Source organism: Zootermopsis nevadensis, unplaced genomic scaffold (assembly GCF_977971745.1).
Source record: "Zootermopsis nevadensis isolate Lab colony 2312 unplaced genomic scaffold, Znev_1.0 Znev_ptg000017l, whole genome shotgun sequence".
Classification (NCBI taxonomy): Eukaryota; Metazoa; Arthropoda; class Insecta; order Blattodea; family Termopsidae; genus Zootermopsis; species Zootermopsis nevadensis.
Window position 1 is genome coordinate 370046 of NW_028259149.1, and position 23792 is coordinate 393837.

Sequence of the window (23792 nt, forward strand, 5' to 3'; positions counted from 1 at the left end):
CCCATAGTAATACCTAGTCACCGATATATAATTCTCAAATCTTACAAAAAGTTACTATTTCCCTAAACACCACTAACCAATTGATCTTTGCAATGATGAACTTCCACGTTTTCTTTGAGGTAAGAACTTGATTCTTAAATTCTGTTAAGACCAGCTTTGGTTTCAAAGGGCTAATAACCACAACAATTCTAGACAGAATATAAAATATGAATCTCAATTTTATTTATTTTTTCTTCTGTTTTCAGTGACTTCTAATTTATCAATATATACATAATTATAATACTTCTGGTTAGAAGATACAAATGTTGTTCTAAAAATCTGAATAATATGTACAAACTCTCAGATGTAGTGTAAATAAACTGTTATAATAAATGTAATATGATACTGACTACAGGAACATTATTCATTATTAGACAGTTCCCCATTGTGAGCGGACGCTCACATATGAGGCAGGGGAGATGTCAATGTTGGTCTTCTCGACCATAATGCTGAAAGACAACATTTCAGAGGAACACACTGCCTCCATCTTCGGGGCTGAAATAAGGTTGTTTGGAAGGGGAGAGAGAAACTGGCCAACCAGAGCTCAGGAATTGAGTAGGCATGGACCAGGAACCCTACCTGACTGCACCCTAAAACAAAAGAGAGTACGCATAACCTAAGTAGGGCTCCTGGCATCCTCTATGAATCCCTGTTTGGCTTATAAGGCCCACACTATCTCCTCATTCCTTAGCTCTGGTCAGCCAGTTTCTCTCTAGCCTAAAATTCTTCTGCAACAGACATCTCTTAACTCCCATTATTCTTCATGGTCAAGCTGGACACGTAAATTAAAGGCGACATTGCCACGTAACCCAGGCTCGAGACGACCATTTATCCGGGAAAAGCAAGGCATGGATCTGACGCCGTTTCAACACCTGCTGAAAAGAGACATGAAAAATCATGTTATCTTATCATGTGATATATATTCGCTGCTTGCTGAATATTATAATTTGTGCCTCTGCTAACAGCCAAACACATAAATATGTCTATCAAATCTAAAACTTCTTGACGATGGTGAAGAGTTAATTGAATAAAAATTTCCTTGGATATTATCCATCGTCTAGTAAATATAAAACGTAAAACGACGTTTTGGAGATGGGACTCTATCTCCGTCTTCAGGTTCCTACAGAATTGGGCCCAAGATAGGGATAGGGATTAGCTCTATCTAGTCATATGTCAATCATTATTATTCTATGCATATAAAAAATTATATTTTTATTTCCTTATTTCTTGTCTCTGAAGCTCTTTTATCACATTCTCTTTTGTTATGTGCCTTATACAAAATCCTCCTGTTTTCTTCACCAAATCTTCACTCCTTTTATTTTAAAATTTAATCATTATATGCCATAACCAGAGATCGAGTGTTCAGAAACTGCAGAATGCTATTTTAGGCGCTTAAAATAAGGACATATTTACATCAATATATGCAATCATTTGTTAAAAATATACACTATACCAAGTGGCAGGTATGTTGAAACTGGCGATGAACCAAATCAACGCCAGCAAGTTATGCAATTCTGTTTTACCAACGATATAATTAATCTTGACCACCAAATGATTCTTGGTGTACTTACTAATATTCCTAAAAGCAAACAGTAAGACAATTCTGAAAGATAAACTGGAAATAATTTGAAGGCAAGATCTAATAACGTGTTTAATGAACTACCTTAGGGAGGGACTGTGGAAACTCACAGAAAACTCCAGCCATGACAAGGTATAATTTCACACGGATTTAAAATCAGGATTTACTGAATATGAAGTAGGAGTGCTAATTACAGTGCTGTGGTGGTTTGGCTTAATCAGTATTGAACACAATAATAATTCTGTCCTTGACAATGCAGAACAATTCACAGACCTAATGCTCTAATAATGCAATGTGTACACCACTGGCATCATGTGTGTTTTACGAGGGTGAGTCAAATGAAAACCGTAATTTTTTTTTTAAATTTAATTTATTGAGTGAAAGCGGTACACAACTATATAATTTTTCTACATAGTCTCCATTTCGTTCAATACAGGCCCTCCAGCGTTTACGAAGTGAATGGATTCATCTAGAAAAAAGTTCTGTGGTTGTCTGCGCAACCACTCATGCACCGCCTGCTGTACCTCTTCATCGGAACGGAACATCTTTCCTCCCATCGCCTCTTTGAGTGGCCCAAACATGTGGTAATCACTTGGGGCTAGGTCTAGTGAGTATGGCGGATGTGGAAGACACTCAAAGTGCAAGTCCTGGATTGTTGCACGGGCAGTATGGGTCCGAGCATTGTCTTGTTGCAAAAGGACACCTCTAGTCAAAAGTCCACGTCGCTTTGATCTGACTGCAGCCATCTTCAAACTGGCACTGTGATGGCGTTCTGTTTGTCTGCACTATACTGTCACCTATAGGATACTCTTTATAGCATTGGTAACATGTCTGCCAACTTATAGGACAATGGCGCGATATTTCGAATTTTTATCTCAGTTTTACGGTTTTCATTTGACTCACCCTCGTACAAAGACATTCTTTGCCTATATTATGTAGGGAGGGCTGGAGCCTCAAACCCCGCTTGTCACTAAGCTACACAGTCTACATGTGATACCACTCCAGTGCAATAATCCCTGCATCAACTACAGCCCTTGTGACATTGAAATTACATAAATTAAAATTAAACTGACAACTTTCAGTAGAGAACCCCAGTATCAAAAGTTCACTGAGAACCACACAAGCTCTGGAAATGAAACACGCAGACGCAACCACGCACAGTAACACTTCAGATCTGCAGAACACGAGATATTTTGCTGCTTCCTCAGAACATAACTAAACACAAATAGTTACGTTAATTAATCAAACAAGGACAATTAATTAAAATGGCTTACCATATCACAGATTGTCACTGTGGTTACAGCCACAAAATGCAAAATCTGGAATTTGAGAATACTGCATAACAGGAAGCTTAAGAGCTGACACTTTCTGATGCTCACAACATTCCAAATGGCTCCAAACTGCCACACCGCAGCCTCCAGATCCTTGTTTCGTTCTTGAAGGGACTGAACTTCATAAGTCTCTCTGAAACTGTTTGTCGATTTCCTACTCCTATAACTGCATTAAAAAAACAAAACAACAAGAGTCTTTGTGTTACAGCACAGCACCATTCCTACGTAGGTCTATAAATGTAAGAAGGCTTTGAAATCAAGACAGCAAATCTTCAGGCACCATCTCTGTGTCCCTGGACCTCAAACTATTCTTAATCAAAAGCGGGAACTGAGTACCAGGTTTTCTGTAAATCACCTAACCCACGTCTAACGATCCAAAAAAAATTGTCTACAAATGTAATTATTACTAACATGTTTATTTGGAGCATTAAAATTTAAAGCCAGATGTAATATTAAAATGGGAGAGATCTCAAAAACCACACACAATGAAAACAATTACAAACTATGCCCAAGGACATACAAAGTTCTTCAAATCATCAGAAATCTAATTCAATCTCAGTGATGTATGTAATAGAAACAAAAGTAATTGTGACTGACTTGTCTCATGCGACCTACATGAAAGAAGGGTCTGGTACCAAATGTTCAACACAAATTATTTTCACAAGATCATCTGCGGTCTTCTGCATTTTGACACCATGCAAGTGGTTACCGTATTCTTGGAGGAGCCTTGCTGCCACATCTACGATGTGACAGAAATCTGGTACATTGGCAGGAAAGGCAGAACTTGGCCGAGAAGAACAAGAGTATTGGGTATTCAGGTGCAAGAAAATGAACAGCGACAAAAGTTCTTGAATTTAAAATAGTAACTTTTCCACCATTAACTAGATATTTTCCATCTTACAAGGTTAGGAGTCAGTTCTGGTTACAGTCCGAAGCCTTTGAGAAATACCATTGTATTTGCTGTCTTTACCAATAGGATATTCATACTGCACTTTGGGAAACACTCATTCTTATCAATAAAAAAGATACAATATTTTTATTTTCTGTCTATACACAAACTTAAAATAATGTTGTTTAAAATTATCTAAAATTATAACATTCTCAGTAGACACTGCATCATGTTACATTTTTTGTATTCGACGACATGTTTCAATGTGTATTACATCATCATCAGGTCTATCAATTTTAATATATTTTAAAAACTGTAGTACATTTTGCGTTGCGTTTATTGATTATTTTAATTTGTTTAATTTTAAGTTTTTTCTCTTCCTTTTGGTTTGGAGGTTGTACTTGGATGTTTTATATCGGGTTGTAATTGATGTGTTGTGTGTCCGATATTAAGAGACGGTAAACTGCAACTTGCATGATGCAGTGTCTACTGAGAATGTTATAATTTTAAACAACATTATTTTAAGTTTGTGTATAGACGGAAAATAAAAATATTGTATCAATAAAACACAAACATGACGCAATTAAGATATAAAAAATAAAAATAAAAAAGATGTCTGGCATTACAAAGGGTGGCTCTGCCTTAATTCTTCACACAGACAAGAAGATACCAAGGATATTGGAGAGCTCAGAAAATGTGTGTGAAGTACAAGAAATGTGCTTTTGTGAAAATGGAAATCAACCTTTGGGTTCCATGAGCGGTGGAAAATTTAATGACTAGAAGGGCAATTATTCACTTCACAAAGAGGGTTCTTCTCCATGACGTTTCAATGATAATGTGCAACACATATCAATCAAAAGACATTCCTACCACAGCATCCAGACACGAAGATGAGATATCACTCGTTTTGAGTTTTCAGATTTGCGACTGCTACCATACATGGCATAAACATACATCATTCTAATCTGAACTAAGTAATAAAATGTGACAGTTCATATCGTCACATTAAAAGTCGAAAATTATCCCATGTTTTGGCTACAACTGCACTTGACGTCTTGGCGACCAGAGACAGTAAATGAAATAATTTTAGAAACAATGGATAACTTTCCACATTTGACAAAGTTCATCCCTGAAAGCCAAAATTTGCTCAAAATACCACAGAAACTTCTCATCTCCTTCAGAAGCAAATCCTCGACCCTAACTACTAAGAATGAGGAGTAAATATTGAAGGAAGTTGAAAGAACACTAAGGAGAATATATGGACTTCTAAACAGACGTGCACAAACATTGTAACTGAGCAGAATACATACTGAGGAGATTTATAATCCACAATTTTCACCTTAGTACATACACATATTTAAGCTGTAATTACTTTTTTCAGTTTCCGGATCTCTTGTGCTTGCGCTGCATTCTCGTTCCTTAATTCCACAACTTCTTCAGTCAGAGTACGATATGATGTTTCCACATTCCTCATGTGACTGAGATAATTTTCAGATTGTCTCTCAGCCTTCAGTTCTGTAACATTTAATACCTGTATGTAATCATGTGCTACAGCATGTTATATCATTTACACATAACTACATATTTAACAAGAGTTTTTGGTATTGCTGCATGTCACATTTCACACATTCTGTTCACTTGAACATGTTTTGAACCAATGTGGCCATCATCATGTTCGGTGCTTCGATGTCATTGCACTCGAGATCTCGTCCCCAGTGCCCAGAAATAATTAACACCATACTAGAACGTTTGCAATTTTGTTCATTCAGTTAAAAGTTAAATTGCTAAAATGATTATCAATATTTTTGTATTTGTTTTTAAAACACCCCGGCGAGCCTTTTTATTTATTAATTTATTTTTAATACGTATGTGTAGTGGTGAGGTCGCAGTGGTCGCGCGGTCTGAGGCTGGGCCTTGTGCCGCTTGGTCACTGGGACCGTGGGTTCGAATCCCACTCAAGCCACGGATGTTTGTCCACATTTTTCTGTGTTATGCTGTCCTGTGTACAGGTAGAGACCTTGCGACGGGCCGATCCCTCGTCCAAGGAGTCCTACGAAATGTCTATAGATCAAAACCAACAAAACGTTGGGACCCGCAGTGCTCAGGCATTTGAAGAACGGGTTGTCCAAGTATCCTAGTAAGTATGTGTAGTGGTAGGTATAATCCACTACTACACATACACACAAAAATTAGTTTTCTGTTTACAGGGGAAAGAAACACACCAAGATTTACCAGGCTGTGCTAAAAATAAAAGAATAAAACATACTGATAATCGTTTCAGCATTTAACCTTTTAAATGATGTAACAAAATTATATAAATTTTAATATATAGTTATAATTATATCCAGACATTGAGGATGAGATCCTTAGCGCAATGACATCAGAGTACTGAACATGACGATGGCCACATTGGTTCGAAACATGTTGTTCAAGTGAACAGAAACCAAACAGTGCGTGTGAAAAGTGACAGGCAGAAAAACCTACAAAACTTAACAAAATGGAATGCTACACCACAGATTTAACAAGGGTTTCAAATCACAGGAGCATTCTCCATGGACTCTCTCTTGAACAAAAGATCACCAACCATTCATTAGTCACAATGCAGGAAAGAGCACAGTGGCTTCTTCAATTCCACTACCCAATGGATTACAATCACAAATACTAATTTAAGACGTTAAATATTATTAGTATACCACATCATTAATTAGAAAATGAACATTTAGAGCCCTTGTGTTATATTGGACACCCACAATTAAGAATTGTGCTCAAGGATATACAAAAATTTAGGCATAAGAAATCTCCATTAGCGTCAGTGTTTTGTGTAATGTAAGGAGAAGTAAGCATAGTTCACTGATGTTATAACGCCTGCGTGATAAATAAATACGTGGGATTCAATGCATTAACTACAGCCACAATTCAGATGATGGTCATCAAAGATAGAGCACCACATAGTCCTGTATATAGCCACAAACTTCTTGGAGGAACCTGCTGCCTATATTCTTGGTGTGGGGAAGAGATTTGCTAGACGGATAAGTTATAAAGACAAGGATAAGGAATTAGGCTGAGTTAAAAACCATAACTGCATGTTTAGAAAAACGAACAAAAACAAAAAATAATAAAAATTAAAAAATAAACAGTGACAAGAGTTAGTCATTCTTCCAACTGTGACCAATTATTTAAATCTGTGCTTAAAGATCGGGTTACGAGGTGCGATCGGAAAGTTTCTAGACTGCGCCTATAAAAACCCGTACACTTATCTCAGGTATTAAATTCATCCATCACCCTCGAAGTAGTTCCCCTGGGAGTGAACACAACGATCCCAGCGCCGCTGCCAAGCCTGGAAATCTTTCTTTGTCAGCCTGTCAAGCACCTTCTGCGATTCTGCCTGAATCTCTTCTATCGTCTCAAATCTCCTTCCCTTTAGCTGAATTTTCATCTTTGGGAAGAGGAAGAAGTCACACGGAGCTTAGAAAGGAAGTTGGGGTCGGTTCTTGCAAGATCTTTGAGCTCCTGACAAACTAGAAGTCGATTCTGCTTCTGGTCCTCAGACAGGAGCCTTGGCACAAACTTGGCTGCGATGCGTCGCATGTGGAGTTCTTCCTTTAGAATCAGCTGATAGGTCCCATAGCCTATCCCAACAATGTCGCACAAGTCGTTGATGGTACGACGTCGATCTTCGTGAATGGCCTGCCGAATCTTCGTAACATTTTCGGGCGTTGTGCTCGAAGATGGTCATCCAGAAAGCTCGTCATCATCGACAGAGGTTCGGCCATTTTTAAAACGTGAATGCCACACAAAAGTTTGTGCACGACCCATTGCGGACTCCCCAAATGCTTGCTTTAGAATTTCATAGGTTTCCGTAGCCGTTTTGGCGAGTCTTTGGCCAAATTTGATGCACACGCCATTCCGAAATCGCAGGAGGGTCGGTGTAATTCACTACCAATACGCCCGTAACTAAGAAACAAATGCTAATTCGATGATGCCGACTGGCACACTGATTCACTATGAATGTAGGCCGCACCCCCTAGCGGCAGAAGCTCGTACTACATCCGGTTCGCCCTCTATTGACACAGTCTGGAAACTTTCCGATCGCTCCTCGTATAAGTCTGTGCCACATGAGTACAGCATTTTCTAAAATGCACAATCTCACTTGAGCAATATATTACTAATAGCAATTTGCAATCCATAAAACTAAAACTTGTATATTACACAGGACACAACCATTTTAATGACAAAGGTGCATGGCGTACAGAGCCCAGACCACACAGAAAAGAGGAACAAGATACCTGAGAACAGGATGCCAAGAAAAATACCATACCTATAATGAGGGAACTAACAGCAGGAAGGGCAATAGAATAATGTGAAGCATCATGTTGTACACCAATCACAAGGCACGAACAAATCAATGGGTAGCACGCATGGAAGAGGTAAGAAATGCATAAAGAATTTTGTCTGGAAGAACTGTTTCTCTAAAAGGATGGGCATGAATAGAAGGATATTCATAAACAGAATTTAAACACACAGTGCGGAAGAAAATCCTCCAAGAAGAAATAAGCTGTGCAAAGTTCATTACGGTCAGGCACACTTATAAGAGACATGCCTATCCAATGCCACTTAATGAAAACAGATCTGATCTATTTTGTTTTCAGACGGGTGACTGATACTCTACACGGAAAAAAGACAGGTCACTCTAACGTCAACAATGTAACAAAATATCACAGTCCTTGTCGCCTAGCTGTTAATACGCAACTTTGAATATGGGGGATGAGCTGTCAAATGCGAAAATTATCCAAAGTTTGTTTAAATAACTTCAGGGTTGAGATAGTAACTACAATTTATTCAAAAAAATTGCATAGTTTTCAACAATTTACGCGGTTCATCCTTGAAAGCCAAAGCTTTTAAAATTAGGACACTAATCCATCGTCTTCTCAAGAAAGAAAGAAGAAACTTCAACCCTAACTTAAACAGAAGAACAAATATTGAAGGTAACTGTAAATGACTGACGGGCAGAAAAAGTGGGGTTCTAAAGAGACACCCACTATCATTTTAATTTACAGAATATCATATCGAGGACCTCTACAGCCTCTACTCTCCGCATTAGTACATCAATATAATAAGAACAAACATACTTTCTGTGTTGATTTCAGATATCGTCTTCTCCAGCTCTGACACCTTCAAATCTAACAGCTTACTCCCCATGGTCAGAGCAGAAATATCAGATTCACGTTCCTTAACTTTACGTTGTAGAGCAAGAATATCGTCTCTCAACTCTTCCTCTGTAACAATTCATGGCACTATGTGTAATTCCTCTTCTGAGGGTATTTCAGAAAACAACAAAATTAAGATGTGCACCCACGAAGAACATATAAAATGTTTCAAGCCATCCAAAGCGTCAATTTCCATTTCTGTCGTAGTATGTAATGACGCAGTAAATTACAAAGAGGAATTTGCAGTCTTTACGACTCTGACTTGAATACTGCGCATCAGGAAAAATTAATCTTCATGAACAACTTGCATTGGCACTACACAGTCTGGCTCTTGAACAGCGTACATTTTCAAAAAACGGCATTTACCGTGCGGGACCCAAGGAACCAAGTGTCATCTTGTCACTAGTTTACGAAGCGCAAGATATGCAATGGCATCTGACAAACATGTACAAAGTTATTCTCAGTTGTAATCAGAAAACAAAATAAGTAACTAAAATGGATCTTGAACTAAACACAGAAAACACAGTACATCTACATTTCTCTTCACACCAGAATGCAGAACAGAATGAGTCCTTGTCCCCGGGATCTTGTGCCTAGCTGTCAATATACAACTTCAAATCTTCATCTGTAACTCAGAGATAAGAACGAATTTTGAAGGTTAACTGGAAGGGAGTCCTGGTCAGAATATATGAAATTTTAAAGGGACATGTACCAACACATTAATTGACAGAGTATGATATTGATGAGATTCAAAGTCTACACTGCTCGCCTTATTACAAACATAGATTTAAACCATACATACTCTTTGGGGTCATTTTCCTAACGTCTTCTCCTTTCTTCTCTGCCACGATTTCAATTTCTCTGTTCCAAGTATGAAACGCTTCTTCTAGGTCATTCAAAGCAATTTTCTTGTTTTCCAGTTCTTTCTCAGCATTTATTTCTGAAACATTTCATGAAATTCGTATTCTGAGGGTATTTGAAGAAACAAAGAAACTAGTGGAACAGTAAATTTCATTAGTTCTGCACAGCTACACGTTTAACAATGGTTTGAATTCAACAAAGTATTCTCCTTAGACCTCATCTCTCTTTATGAGAGGAACCGAACAATATCTGGACCATAAAGTGGCAAAACAGGAGTCGCCTTTCAAGTTCTATTGCTCCATGTGCCACGCTATTCACATAACAGTTTAAGATGTTAAATATTACTAGTATACAAGAACACGATTATATACAGAATGGCCGAATAGTCACTGTACCGCTACCTAACTTACCATGTGACAAGAGTCACTGCATATCAACTGGATCTGTGTGTGTACCGTTGTGTTAGAAATACAGTCTGATGAAGTGCCATGCTCCGTGCGATATGCAGAAAAACGCGAGTGGGAGGGTGGTTGTAAATGTGTTCCATAGATCCGTACAATTCGTCAATGTCGCGACGGCAGTGTGCCGCCACATGGTCCTTGATAATTCCCCACAAAGAGTTGTACAGTTTTGTAAGATGAGGCCAGGATAATGGTGTGGGAAATGTTGGTGAACCACAGCCAACCCAGTGGCTTCAAAAATATTTGTTCAAAATGACAAGCACAGTGACGGTGAAATGTGGAGATACTCCATAACATCGCAGCCACGTATATTCTGATTCTTCAGCCTCTAAACTGTGGTATTAACCGAATCTCTAACGTATCTTCATACAAGACATTGACATGTCTATCGAAGAAACAGGTGCCAATCAAATAAGTTTTCATACCAGCCCAAAACATGTTTGGTGGGTTACATTGCAACTCGGTGAATTGCGGTTTTCCTTGGCCCAATACATTACATGTCATTGGTGAAGAGTAGTTGTGAGCAGGAAGCGATATTCAGGAAAGTGTTGAGTGGTGCATCACGGCATAGATTCAAGTCAACGCCTGACAGTTCTTTGTCAATGTCAGGAAATATGGCTTCAAATGCAAGTCTTTCTTCATGTGACCTCACATTGTTGACTGAGGCACACCAAGCCCTATTGATAGTTTTGGCATTGATTTCTGGGGGAAACAATCAACAGGTTGACCATGAACGATGTGGTCAAGTCCTTTATCCTCTCCATGGTCAATCCTTAACATTTCCAGGGGTGAAAGCATGTTTCTCCTAGTCTAGCATTGTCTATCACTTTTCATGGCACGCTGTCATCAGTTGGGCCATTGTTTGGCTTGTGCGTGATCTCTTGTGCACCCACATGCTTCCTATGAAACACTAACTAACCAGATGGCTTAGGGAACCCGAAGGTTCATCACCGAATTAACCAAAGCCCTCCACCGGACCTTGTCCTGGGCCAACAAAATCCAGCCTCCTTCAACTCTTATCTCCCATAGATCCCGCCTGACATTATCCTCCCATCTACGTCTAGGTCTCCCCAGAGGTCTCTTCCCCTCAGGCTTCCCGACCAGTACCCGGTGCATACCTCTTGTCCCATCCATGCGCGCTACATGCCCCGCCCATCTCATTATTCTTGACTTAATCACCCTGATAATACTGGGGGAGGAGTACAGATTTTTAAGCTCGTCATTATGCAGTTTTCTCCACGCCCCATCGTCTTCTCTCCTAGGCCCAAATATCCTCCTCAACACCCGATTCTCAAACACCTGCAATCTTTGTTCCTCCCTCTGAGTATGAGACCATGTTTCGCACCCATACAAAACAACAGTCCTATGAAACACTCCTCAACTAAATACCTGTTCGTATTGGCCAGTCACAACACAACTGACTCTTTTTAACTATGTAACTATGCCCTGCAAACACGTGTGACTGACAGTGTTGCCACACACCACCTGCAATTTTCACAGTGTACCACGGCACATGGCCGGTACATACAGATCCACATGGAAAGTTAAGTGAGGTACAGTGAATTCTCAGCCAGCCTGTTAAACATGAACAATTAAAGTACTCCCACGATATTAAAGACTCACAATTAAGAATTATGTCCAATGACATACAAGACTTTTTAAGTCATAAATCTTCATCTTTTTAATTTCTGTATGTAACTGAAATGGATGTCACTACAATTTACTTGCGGCTGCGTGATAAATGAATATGTGAGATCCAACGTCTGAACTACAGTCTGCGATATGACACCACATAGTCCTGTATGTATTCATCAACTTTTGCAGGAACCTTCTGCCTACATTTTTGGAGTAGATAAGAGATATGATGCATGGATGAGTTATATATAAAAAGAGGAGCTGGGCTGAGTTCAACAACACGAGTGACCAAAACAAGCAGATGGGACAGAGGGCAAGCACACGGAATGAGAAATATCACTTTGACAGACTGAGCGTGAATGGAGAGATAATATTAAAATGAATCGTGCACATGCAGTGTCAAAGGGAATCCTCTACTTATTTCTCTTATGACTGGAACTACCAGTGGGCTCATATAAACACGGGAATGAAACATTGGATTCCATAACGGGTGGAAACTTAAAATGAGGAACATAGATCAGAGTAGGATTTGACGTTTTCATGGAAATGAGTCTCAAGATGGCTGTCTTCCTTCTAAATCAGACAGCATCCCTAACACAGTGCCCCATCATGAAGAAGTGATTTCACTTCTTTTATGATTTCATTGTGACGGCTATTTACACGTCATAAACATGAGTCTCTCTATCATGTACTACGTAACAAAACGTGAAAATTCTTTTCCTGCGACGGGACTTCAATTTCTAACATTCTCCAATGGCAATTAGCTGTATCAAATGTTACAAATGTTGAAAATTATCCTGTCTTTCACTAACAATACAATTTCATTCTTCAAGGCAAAGGAAACAACTACAATTCTTTCAAAAATATTGGATAATTTTCAACAATTTACGCGGTTCACCCTTGAAAGCCAAAGCCGTTAAAATTAGGACACTAATCCATCGTCTTCTCAAGAAAGAAAGAAGAAACTTCAACCCTAACTTAAACAAAAGAACAAATATTGAAGGTAACTGTAAGTGACTGATAGGCAGAAAAAGTGGGGTTCTATAGAGACACGCGCTAACATTTTAATTGACAGAATATCATATCGAGGACCTTTACAGCCTCTACTCTCTGCATTAGTACATCAATATAATAAGAACATACATACTTTCTGAGTTGATTTCAGATATCTTCTTCTCCAGCTCTGACACCTTCATAACTAACTGCTTATTCTCCGTGGACAGAGCAGAAATATCAGATTCACGTTCCTTCGCTTCACGTTGTAGAGCAAAACAATTATCACACGACTCTACCTCTGTAAAAAATCATGACATTATGTAATGGTCTCTGTGTAATTCCTCTTCAGAGGGTATTTCAAAAAACAACATAATTAAGATCTGCACCCAATGACATTTACCGCGCGAGACCCACCGAACTAAGTTTCATCTTGTTCATCAGAATGCAGAACAGAATCATAATATAATGCCAAATGTTCCCTCAAAATCCCAAAACTGAATTGTAAGAAACATGCCTATCCAATGCCACTTAATGAAAACAGATCTGATCTATTTTGTTTTCAGACGGGTGACTGATACTCTACACGGAAAAGAGACACGTCACTCTAAAGTCAACAATGTAACAAAATATCAGAGTCCTTGTCCCCGAGATCTTGTGCCTAGATGTTAATATACAATTTTAAATTCGAGGGATGAGCTATGTAAAATGCTGAATTTTTTTTCAAAAACATTGGACAATTTATGCGGTTCATCATATAAAGTCAAAGCTGTTAAAATTAGGACGTAATCTGTCGTCTTCTCAAGAAAGAAGAAACTTCAACCTAACTTAAACAGAAGAACAAATATTGAAGGTAACTGTAAGTGACTGACGGGCAGAAAAAGTGGGGTTCTAAAGAGACACGCGCTAACATTTTAATTTACAGAATATCATATCGAGGACCTCTACAGCCTCTACTCTCCGCATTAGTACATCAATATAATAAGAACACACATTTTGGAACATCCTTTACACAACATGTTTCAGTTTTTATAAAACCATCTTCAGGTGTATAAGATTTACGAACTTAAAACTCAAATATGATTCCATTTGGTGATGTTTCATGCCATTTGTTTTTCAATTTTGGGCGAGGTGTTGTCTTTTCTTAATTTTATCAGATGTACATATCGGTCTTAGATGTAGGAGTGATTGTTCCGATTGACCCACACCTATACGATGACAGTAGTACTTCTAGACATATCGGAACAATCACTCCTACATCTAAGACCGATATGTACATCTGATAAAATTAAGAAAAGACAACACCTCGCCCAAAATTGAAAAACAAATGGCATGAAACATCACCAAATGGAATCATATTTGAGTTTTAAGTTCGTAAATAATTTACACCTGATGATGGTTTTATAAAAAACTGAAACATGTTGTGTAAAGGATGTTCCAAAATGTAAATCGATCAATCGATATGGAACATCAATGATATTTTATTATCTTAATTATAAGAAATTTTAAATATTGTGATAAGACGGATTAAAATAAATAATTGTTAGAATATTCACAATATGACGCAATTACACTATCTTAAGAATATACATACTTTCTGTGTTCATTTCAGATATCTTCTTCTCCTGCTCCGACACCTTCGTATTTAACAGCCTACTCCCCATGGTCAGAGCAGAAATATCAGATTCACGTTCCTTAACTTTACGTTGTAGAGCAAGAATATCGTCTCTCAACTCTTCCTCTGTAACAATTCATGGCACTGTGTGTAATTCCTCTTCTGAGGGTATTTCAGAAAACAACAAAATTAAGATGTGCACCCACGAAGAACATATAAAATGTTTCAAGCCATCCAAAGCGTCAATTTCCATTTCTGTCGTAGTATGTAATGACGCAGTAAATTACAAAGAGGAATTTGCAGTCTTTACGACTCTGACTTGAATACTGCGCATCAGGAAAAATTAATCTTCATGAACAACTTGCATTGGCACTACACAGTCTGGCTCTTGAACAGCGTACATTTTCAAAAAACGGCATTTACCGTGCGGGACCCAAGGAACCAAGTGTCATCTTGTCACTAGTTTCCGAAGTGCAAGATATGCAATGGCATCTGACAAACATGTACAAAGTTATTCTCAGTTGTAATCCGAAAACAAAATAAGTAACTAAAATGGATCTTGAACTAAACACAGAAAACACAGTACATCTACATTTCTCTTCACACCAGAATTCACAACAGAAACATAATGTAACACTCAACAACAGGTTAAAATCCACATATTTTAAGGGACATATCAATGACATGCCCATCCAGTGTCACATCATGAATTAATTTAATTAGTGTTCTGTTTGACGACAGGTCCATATGAACAGGATCCTTCCATCCTTTTCTCGGACTGGGACCTGTTCATATACGTTCTTGGCAGATGATCCAGAAGTGGTTTGCCATTGCCTTCTTCTGTGTGTGAATGGAGTAATTGTTGGGATGCCACGGAGGAAAACTCCGTGTTGCCTAGACCACGGCCTTGCCCAACACAAGTTATAATTTCGGGCACCGCCGGGAATCGAACCCGAGACCCCAGGATTACAAGGCCAGCGTTCTAACTGCTAGACCACTGTAGTACATCATGAATAAGAAATCTTTTTTATTTTGTTTTGGGACATGTGACCGATTCTACGCACGCCACAAATACAAGTCACATTAATGTGAAAAATGTAACAAAATGTCAGTGTTGTCCCTTATATTTTGTGGTTAGCTGTCACTACACAACTTCAGCTTTCAGTAATTCGCCACAACAAATGTTGAAAAATTTCCCATGTTTCGTCTACCAATGCCATTCTTCTTCACGGTGAAAATGGCAAATGAAATTTTTTTTCAAAACACTGGATTAATTTTCAATATTTGACATGGTTCATCCCTCAAAAGCTGAAGTCATTCATAATATCACAGTTACCTCTCTCCTTGTTGAAATGCATAACTTTACCTCTAACCAAGAAAGAACAACAAATATTGAAAGTGATATATGCTTTGTGAGCTTTCGTGGCGACGTAACTCAATAAAATCATCTCGGGGGATCTGCCGCGTCAGACGGATGAAAGACGAAACCATCGTCTCAGGGACTATCTCTGTCCCCATCATCAAGGTTCTGACATCAGAACCCACAGAACTCTGATGATGGGGATAGCAATGGTCCCTGAGACGACAGTTTCGTCTTATAACCGTCTGACGCGGCAGATAGCCCGAGATGATTTTACTGAAATATTTAAACTGGCTAGAAGAGAGTGACAGGGAGAACATGTAGACTTCTAAAATACACAGTAACGCTATAATTGAGGAGATTCATAGTCTATACTGTTCACCTTATAACACACATAGATTTAAACCATACATACTGTCTCTTTTCAGTTTGTTGATTTCTCTCTGCTTCACTACAACCTCGTCCGCCAAGATTCTACTATCTCTGGCCTTTTTTTTAAAAGCTTCTTCCAGGTCTTGCAACAGTAAATCCTTGGATGTCAGTTCATTCGGAGCAACCACTTCTGTAACATCATATGATGATATAAAATAATCTATAAAATCTTCTTGTGGGCGTATTTAAAGAAATAAAAAAACTACTGGAACAGTACATGTTTAACAATGGTTTGAAATCAATTAGTACCCTCCTTTGACTGTCTCCATCAGTGGAACTCGCAAAACAAACTACAAACTGCCCACGTGAAATAAGGAAATTCAGTCGGTAATAGGCCAGAAGATATCTGTCTTCTGGGTTGTTGCGCTGTGTAGTCTGGTCGATGTTTACCAATGCCTCCGTCATCGCCCTGATGATGGAGGCAGTATGACCTCTGAAACGTTGGTTAACATCGAACAGACTACACAGAGCAACAACCCAGAAGACGGAAATCTTCATACTCACCGATGTGAAAATCTCAGATCTTACGTGGTAATAGGCCACTTTGCAGATGAAGAATAAGTGAAGCGGAAAGTGGCAAATTAACAGAGGTTTTTCCAATTCCGCTGCCAGACATATCACAATGTACATGTCGCATAGCAAAATAGGCACCGCTCCAATACTTTGGGCGCTTAACTGTCCTGTTCCCACATGACAAATGTCAAAGGCACGCATTCATGTAGTGTCAGAGTTTCATGTTTGTGATACAAAATCTCTCTTAAACAACGGGGGGGGGGGGGGGGGGGGGGGGGGTGAAGCAAGGAAGTGTAATGTAAGGTGACAGTAGTAATCACATCCTTATTTCATTATTATAATTATTTATGGAGTTAAAGAGTAAGTTGTGATAAAATTATGACGATAAGCTCAGAAAATGCAAGCTCCTCTCAGTTACATAAATGGTTCAGCCCATTTACTTTCTGAACCTCAGAAGAAGCTGAAAAGCCGAGAAAGCAGCAGCTTGCAAAACGTACGCTATCCTTCAGTTCTAAATCCAGCATCACGGTGTCATTTCCCAACTAAAATTAAAATCTTCTTTGGATGCTGAACTTCATTTCTGATTCAGAGACAAGATTAAGGCCTGAACGCATTGGAAACAAATTTCTAAAGAGTATTTGCAATTAAACAGAAGTGATAAAATTACAAAACGAGCTGTTTCATAGTCACCCATGTCACTCAGAGCTTACTTATTCTTTCAAGCTGTCAACCAAATTTTAAACTTCAGCAATATCAAGAAGAATGAGATGGGCAGGGCATGTGGCACGCACAGATGGGGCGCGAGGTGTGCACCGGGTATCCATCGGGAAGCCTGAGGGGAAGAAACCACTGGGGAGACCTAGACGTAGATGGGAGGATAATCTCAGGCGGGATCTATGGGAGATAGGAGTTGAAGGAGACTGGATTTTGTTGGCCCAGGACAGGGTCCGGTGGAGGGCTTTGGTTGGTTCGGTGATGAACCTTCGGGTTCCGTAAGCCATCTGGTTGGTTGGGTCCACTGTTTGGGAAGCCTGAGGGGAAGAGGCCTCTGGGGAGACCTAGACGTAGATGGGAGGATAATCTCAGGCGGGATCTATGGGAGATAGAGTTGAAGGAGACTGGATTTTGTTGGCCCAGGACAGGGTCCGGTGGAGGGCTTTGGTTAATTCAGTGATGAACCTTCGGGTTCCCTAAGCCGTCTAGTTACTTAGTTTAGCAATATTCTTACCTTGTTGACTTAATTTCATGGTCAGTTCCTTGATCACATTTCCCTGTTCTTTTATGATTCTTTCATATTCCTGCAATTGTTTTACAGCATAATCTCTTGGTGGCCTTTGTAGCAGCTCGTTATGCAAATCTTCAATTTGATTCTTTCTTTCTCTCAGATGTTCGTTCATATTTTGCACTTTCCATCTTTCATGATTTAAATGCTCTTTAAGGGAACTAAACCCCTCCTGTGCTTCAGATTTTATTGCTTTCAAGTCTTGCTGCAGAAATGCATTTCTCTCTTCTAGGCTTCTCTTCACAGCCATAAATTCTGCCTCTCTTCGGACCAGAGCCGCTTTCAGTTCCGATAGCTTCTTCTCGACGCAGTCCCTTCTTTCCTTGTATCCCATCAGTTCCTCCTCTTTTGCCTTTGAAGTGACAAACAAGAGTAAAATTACAGACATACAACATAACCCAAAAAATAAAACCTGCTTCAGCAAGAATCAAGGAATCTCAATTTGAATCCTCTGCAGTCCTTTTCTGCTCAGAACCTGTATAAAATTAAGGACAAAAAAACACTATGTGGCTTTTATACACTACGGCCTCAGGACTAACACTGTCTTGTACATAAGGTTTGCAGTATGGCATTCCTGTTAAGATTGATTTAATTATGAGAAACACTACGCAGTCTGCAAATAATAAGAAAAAAAGAATCAATAACCCTAATAAACAATATATGGCCTACCACGAAAGATGAGAGATGATTGAATTTCTTTTGTAAATAACTTTTTTTTAATTATACAAGAATAATATTTTGAGCTGGCGTAGCTCAGTGCGTATAGTGACTGGCTACGGACTGGACAACCGAGGTCTGATCCCCAACGGGGGCAGAGGATTTTCCCTCTAGTCTCTGCATCCAGACTGGCTCTAGGGCCCACCCATCCTCTTATCCAATGGGTACCGGAGTCCTTTCTCGGGGGTAAAGTGTGGCTGAGGCGTGACGCTGACCACTCACCCCCATCTAGTGCTGAAGTGAAGAATGAATAGGAGCTATATCTCCTTTGAATAAAAATTTTCTTGGATATTATCCATCGTCTAGTAAATAAAATATAAGACGTAAAACGACATTTCGGAGATGGGGCTCTAAATAAAAACAAAGATACACGAAAAGTGGGAATAAATACACATGAACATTAATTTGAAACTCGATGCACAACTTGGACTTCTTCAGAGATGACCGGAATCCACGTGCTAGACATGATGATCTTCTTCTGTTGGGATGGAGCCAGGGTGTTACTAACAGAACCTAATACCGTCTACAGGAAATACAAGGAGGCGGCACACATGGCACTACTTGCCAATCCTATCAGCCAGCTTAGTTTGGATTTATCTCATATTTGGATTCCGGTCATCTCTGAAGAAGTCCAAGTTGTGCATCGAGTTTCAAATTAATGTTCATGTGTATTTATTCCCACTTTTCGTGTGTCTTTGTTTTTATTTGGCTTTTTCATGTTCAGCAAATTTTGTTTCTACTATTTTGTTCTTTTACGTCCCACGGATGGATGGTGTGGTGATGTTCTTGTATTCTGGGACTTTCACTTTTTTACTTTGTCCGGAGATAGGAATTAGCTCTATCTAGTGGGCCCAACTGCGTAGGAACCTGAAGATGGAGATAGAGCCCCATCTCCGAAACGTCGTGTTACGTTTTATATTTTATTTACTAGACGATGGATAATATCCAAGAAAATATTTATTCAAATGACTCATCACCATCGTTAACAACTTTTAGATTTGATAAGCTATATCTCCTCTTCCCCCAAACGCCTACATGGCACATAGTGGGACAGCTTTATTTATTATTAATAAGAAGACATTACAATTTCAGTAACTTCTGCTAGGTTATTACACATAACTGCTTTCAATTATCTACTTTCAAAGTTAGCAATTTCAAAGAGCCCCCCCCCCCCCCCCCCCGCATTAAAAGATTGTTATGAACCACAAATTTTATGAAAACAAAACACTAAACCACATAAAGAAGCTTACAAGTTTTACTTCCTTGAAATTAGAGTAAGTTTACTATAAACTTCCATACCAACAGCCGGCGCTTCAGTGATATGTGTCTATAAAGACTGAGCGACAACATCCTTCTTGTTCTGTCACAGAACTCCACTAACGCTTGATGCGAAATTCTGAGCACCTGAAACAAACATTAACTCGTTAACATTACTCTCGACATATCAGTGATCTTCACTGACAGCAAACTACAAAATGACTGAGGTAAAAATTGTTATACCAAAACCCTTTTAATTGAATAAAAATTTCCTTGGATATTATTCATCGTCTAGTAAATATAAAACGTAAAACGACGTTTCGCAGATGGGACTCTATTCCGTCTTCAGGTTCCTACACAGTTGGGCCCACTAGATAGAGCTAATCCCTATCTCCAAAACGTCGTTTTACGTTTTATATTTACTATACGATGGATAATATCCAAGGAAATTTTTATTCAATTGACTCTTCACCATCGTCAAGAAGTTTTAGATTTAAGAACCTTTTAGTTTGCCCTTTCAACATAGGAGGCCAAATATACTTGCATCCACCCACATCATATGCAGTAAGACACCACACAAACAATTTATTTACCATTTTACTTCTGGATAAGATTTTAAAATATTTCATGACATTTTATATGGTCAGAAATGCGAATGAATGCTCTTAATATGATATAAAAATATGCATCTACATTTTGTACTAGTCAGTTCTTTGTCCCTGTGTTTATTAGAAGATCTGAATAAATTATACCAAAAACAGTGTTCTCACCCACCAAAATATTTCAGTTACAAATTATAAGGTTGACAAAAGAGGCTGTGAAGTTTATGTCGATAAAAGAGTTAGTTAGGCTTCTTGACCAACACAATTTACAGTGTTCAATAACAAATTCATTTACAGAACACCTGCAATGTCCTTCCATCTGTTTACACTCTTTCAAAATGCACGTGCATGGTCAATATATCACGCCCACTTCATTTGTACGTGTATCTACATGTATGCTGTTGGCAGATCCTGATACAGACCCAATGTCTGCAGTTCAAAGCACAATGTCAACGTCAACACGCTTGAAAGACAGCTACGGCAGACTCACCGCCACAAAAAACCTCAAATCCTACTTAGCTACATTATTATGTGCTGAACATCTTACAGATTCATACAACAGTACAGTAAAAGTAAAGTTTGTCCCACTATACGCCATGTAGGCGTTTGGGGGGAGTGGAGGTATAGCTCCTCTCTTCCTTGACCTCGGCACTAGACGGGGGTGAGTGGTCAGTATCACGTCCCGGCCGGCTTTACCCCCGGGAAAGGACCCCGGTACCCATTGTAAAGGAGGCTGGGTGGGCCCCAGAGCCGGTCTGGACGCAGAGGCTAGAGGAAAAATCCTCTGCACCCGTCGGGGATCGAACCCCGGTCGTCCAGCCCGTAGCTAGTCACTATAATGACCAAGCTATCCCGGCTCATACAACAGTACAATGGATTAAGATAAAAGTACTTGCGGTGAAGAGGAGAATGCGATTATTACTGACAGAGGTGATGACAAGAAATTTAATGGAGAAAGTGGCAGTACAGACACATGGGCCTATTTGCGGGAATACAAAATGAAATACATTGGAAGAAGGAAAATTTTCACGGCACATAAAGATGATGTAGAAGGTGTGAGTGGATGACTCTCTTGCAAAGAACTCTTCAAGAAATTTATTTTACATCTACTTGTGAGTTAATTCTTCCTCTCAGTGCTGTCACGCACTGTTGATAATACGGAGAAGTAACGTGAAGTGAAGTAAAGCTGTCTGTAGACTGAAAAATCAGGGAGGCCAAGGCCCTACAAAAGGGCTGTAGTGCCAAGGAGTAGTATTAGTAGTGGGAGTAGACTGACCAATCAACACATTAAAGACACTCACCCTGTACTGCTCCCCATCAGTGTACCTCACGACAACCACGTCAGCTATTTCAAGAGCGGAAACACCCATCCCCAGCAACACCTGCAAATTAGTTACAAGACTTCAGCACCTCACAAGACATGAATAAGCTTAAACAAGTACACAGCACGTGACCCAGCGGAAGAGGGGTGGAGACAAAGAGACAGTCATTCACTGTTTTAGTTCGTTGTTCTTATGTAGGAGATGAAATTCCATGAAGTTCTGATACACACATTTAACAGGGGTACACTGCGAGGCAAAACCCAAATGACTCTAACTGGTAAGTGGCAGTAACAGACCGGTTGGGCAGATTTATCTATTGTTTCATCACATGCCGTGTCTGCAAAGTGGAACAAGTGAAGCTGCAAAGAATCGATTTACACGCGTAAAAAATATTTCACACTTAGTAGTAATTTTCTGAAGATGCATTATTTATTTTTTGACGTAAATACGTCTATAAGGAAGGGTCATTCGGCAAAAAAGTGGAACAAAAAAGGGAAACGAAAGAGTGTAACCTGGTTACCTAGGGAACGTCGTGTTTACTCGGCATTGTTATTACCTATAAAACATTACAATACTTTACATTACATTCAGCTACCACAGACCCATCTTAAGCGTAACTAATTCAAGTTGATTAAGCAATGTCTTAATCAAACTTATCTCAATTGTAAAGCGGGTATAAAGGAAATATTTAGAATAAAGCCAATATATAAACTTCCTTTCCGTATAGAAGTATTTACGTCAAATTCTCCGGAACCGTGGTTCCACTGTCAACTTTTTGTAACAAACAATGATTCAAGAGTCTTAGCATTTGTCACGTATTAATCATACCACAAACACTAAAACAGGATAATTCCCTCAACACATCCACACCGGTATCCATCCTATGCACTGATATTTTCATATGAATTTGTAGCATCAACTGAAAAACATTTTATTCAGAATTTAAGAATTGTCAGTTTATGAAAGCAATTAAAGAATAAGAAGACAGCTTAAAAATAATAATAAAACTATTTTTCTGCACACGCCAATATTAGAATAACTTTGTTCTCCTCTACATTTTACCAAATGTACAGTCAAAAGCATCTAAAACAATATCAAATTTACGTTGCATCAAACTGATCAAAGCGGAGTGGCAAGTTTCACATCTGCCACCATTTCACCCCCACACGGCTTTATATTCCATTCATATGGACAAAGAACATGACAGATATGATCAACAAAATTGCTCAACTCACCTACCTTCTGAGGAAAACCTTGAGTGTGATAGAGGAACTGTACATCCATTATGATGAAGGAAGGAAAATGAAGTCCTCCTCGTGTCTGCAATGTAGTTACAACAGTTCAGAACTTCATAACACTTCACATGGCATAAACATGTTTCAACAATATAATAAATTATAAGATATTGTAGATATTGTAGGCTATATATAGCCGAAACATGTCGTAAATGTTCCACATGTAAATCGAGTACTCGATAAGGAACGTAAAATGATATTATAATCTTTTAATTATCTTATATTGTGATTGATGGCCAATTTTAATATATTTTTAATAAATATAATAAATATTAATATCAGTAGATGCAAAAAATGAATACACAATACAACATCTGAGCATCATCATCTGGCATACAATTATAACAAAAAAGTTTAAAATTTAACTGTAAGACATATTTTAATAGAATGTGTAATGAAAGA

At 38.8% G+C, this 23792-nt stretch overlaps 1 protein-coding gene across 11 annotated transcripts in view; it reads right to left on the bottom strand.

Annotated features, from left to right (window-relative positions):
- Positions 1-200: 200 nt before the first annotated feature.
- The window catches only part of LOC110840880 (uncharacterized), a 39281-nt gene continuing 15689 nt past the window's right edge, over positions 201-23792 (bottom strand). For 7 of the 11 annotated variants that reach the window (XM_087349990.1, XM_087349997.1, XM_087349994.1 and 4 more), the window contains 12 exons: positions 23335-23415; positions 22075-22155; positions 20214-20318; positions 18144-18549; positions 16386-16532; positions 14590-14736; positions 13150-13296; positions 9848-9985; positions 8968-9114; positions 5211-5353; positions 2893-3115; positions 201-914 (listed from right to left, as the gene is read on the bottom strand). In XM_087349990.1, coding sequence (XP_087206116.1) covers positions 3110-3115; positions 5211-5353; positions 8968-9114; positions 9848-9985; positions 13150-13296; positions 14590-14736; positions 16386-16532; positions 18144-18549; positions 20214-20318; positions 22075-22155; positions 23335-23415 — 1548 coding nt within the window. In that variant the 3' untranslated portion in view covers positions 201-914; positions 2893-3109. Of the gene's footprint in view, positions 915-2892; positions 3116-5210; positions 5354-8967; positions 9115-9847; positions 9986-13149; positions 13297-14589; positions 14737-16385; positions 16533-18143; positions 18550-20213; positions 20319-22074; positions 22156-23330; positions 23416-23792 lie in introns of all 11 variants that reach the window. The other 4 variants (XM_087349995.1, XM_087349998.1, XM_087349996.1 and 1 more) reach the window with 4 other exon arrangements.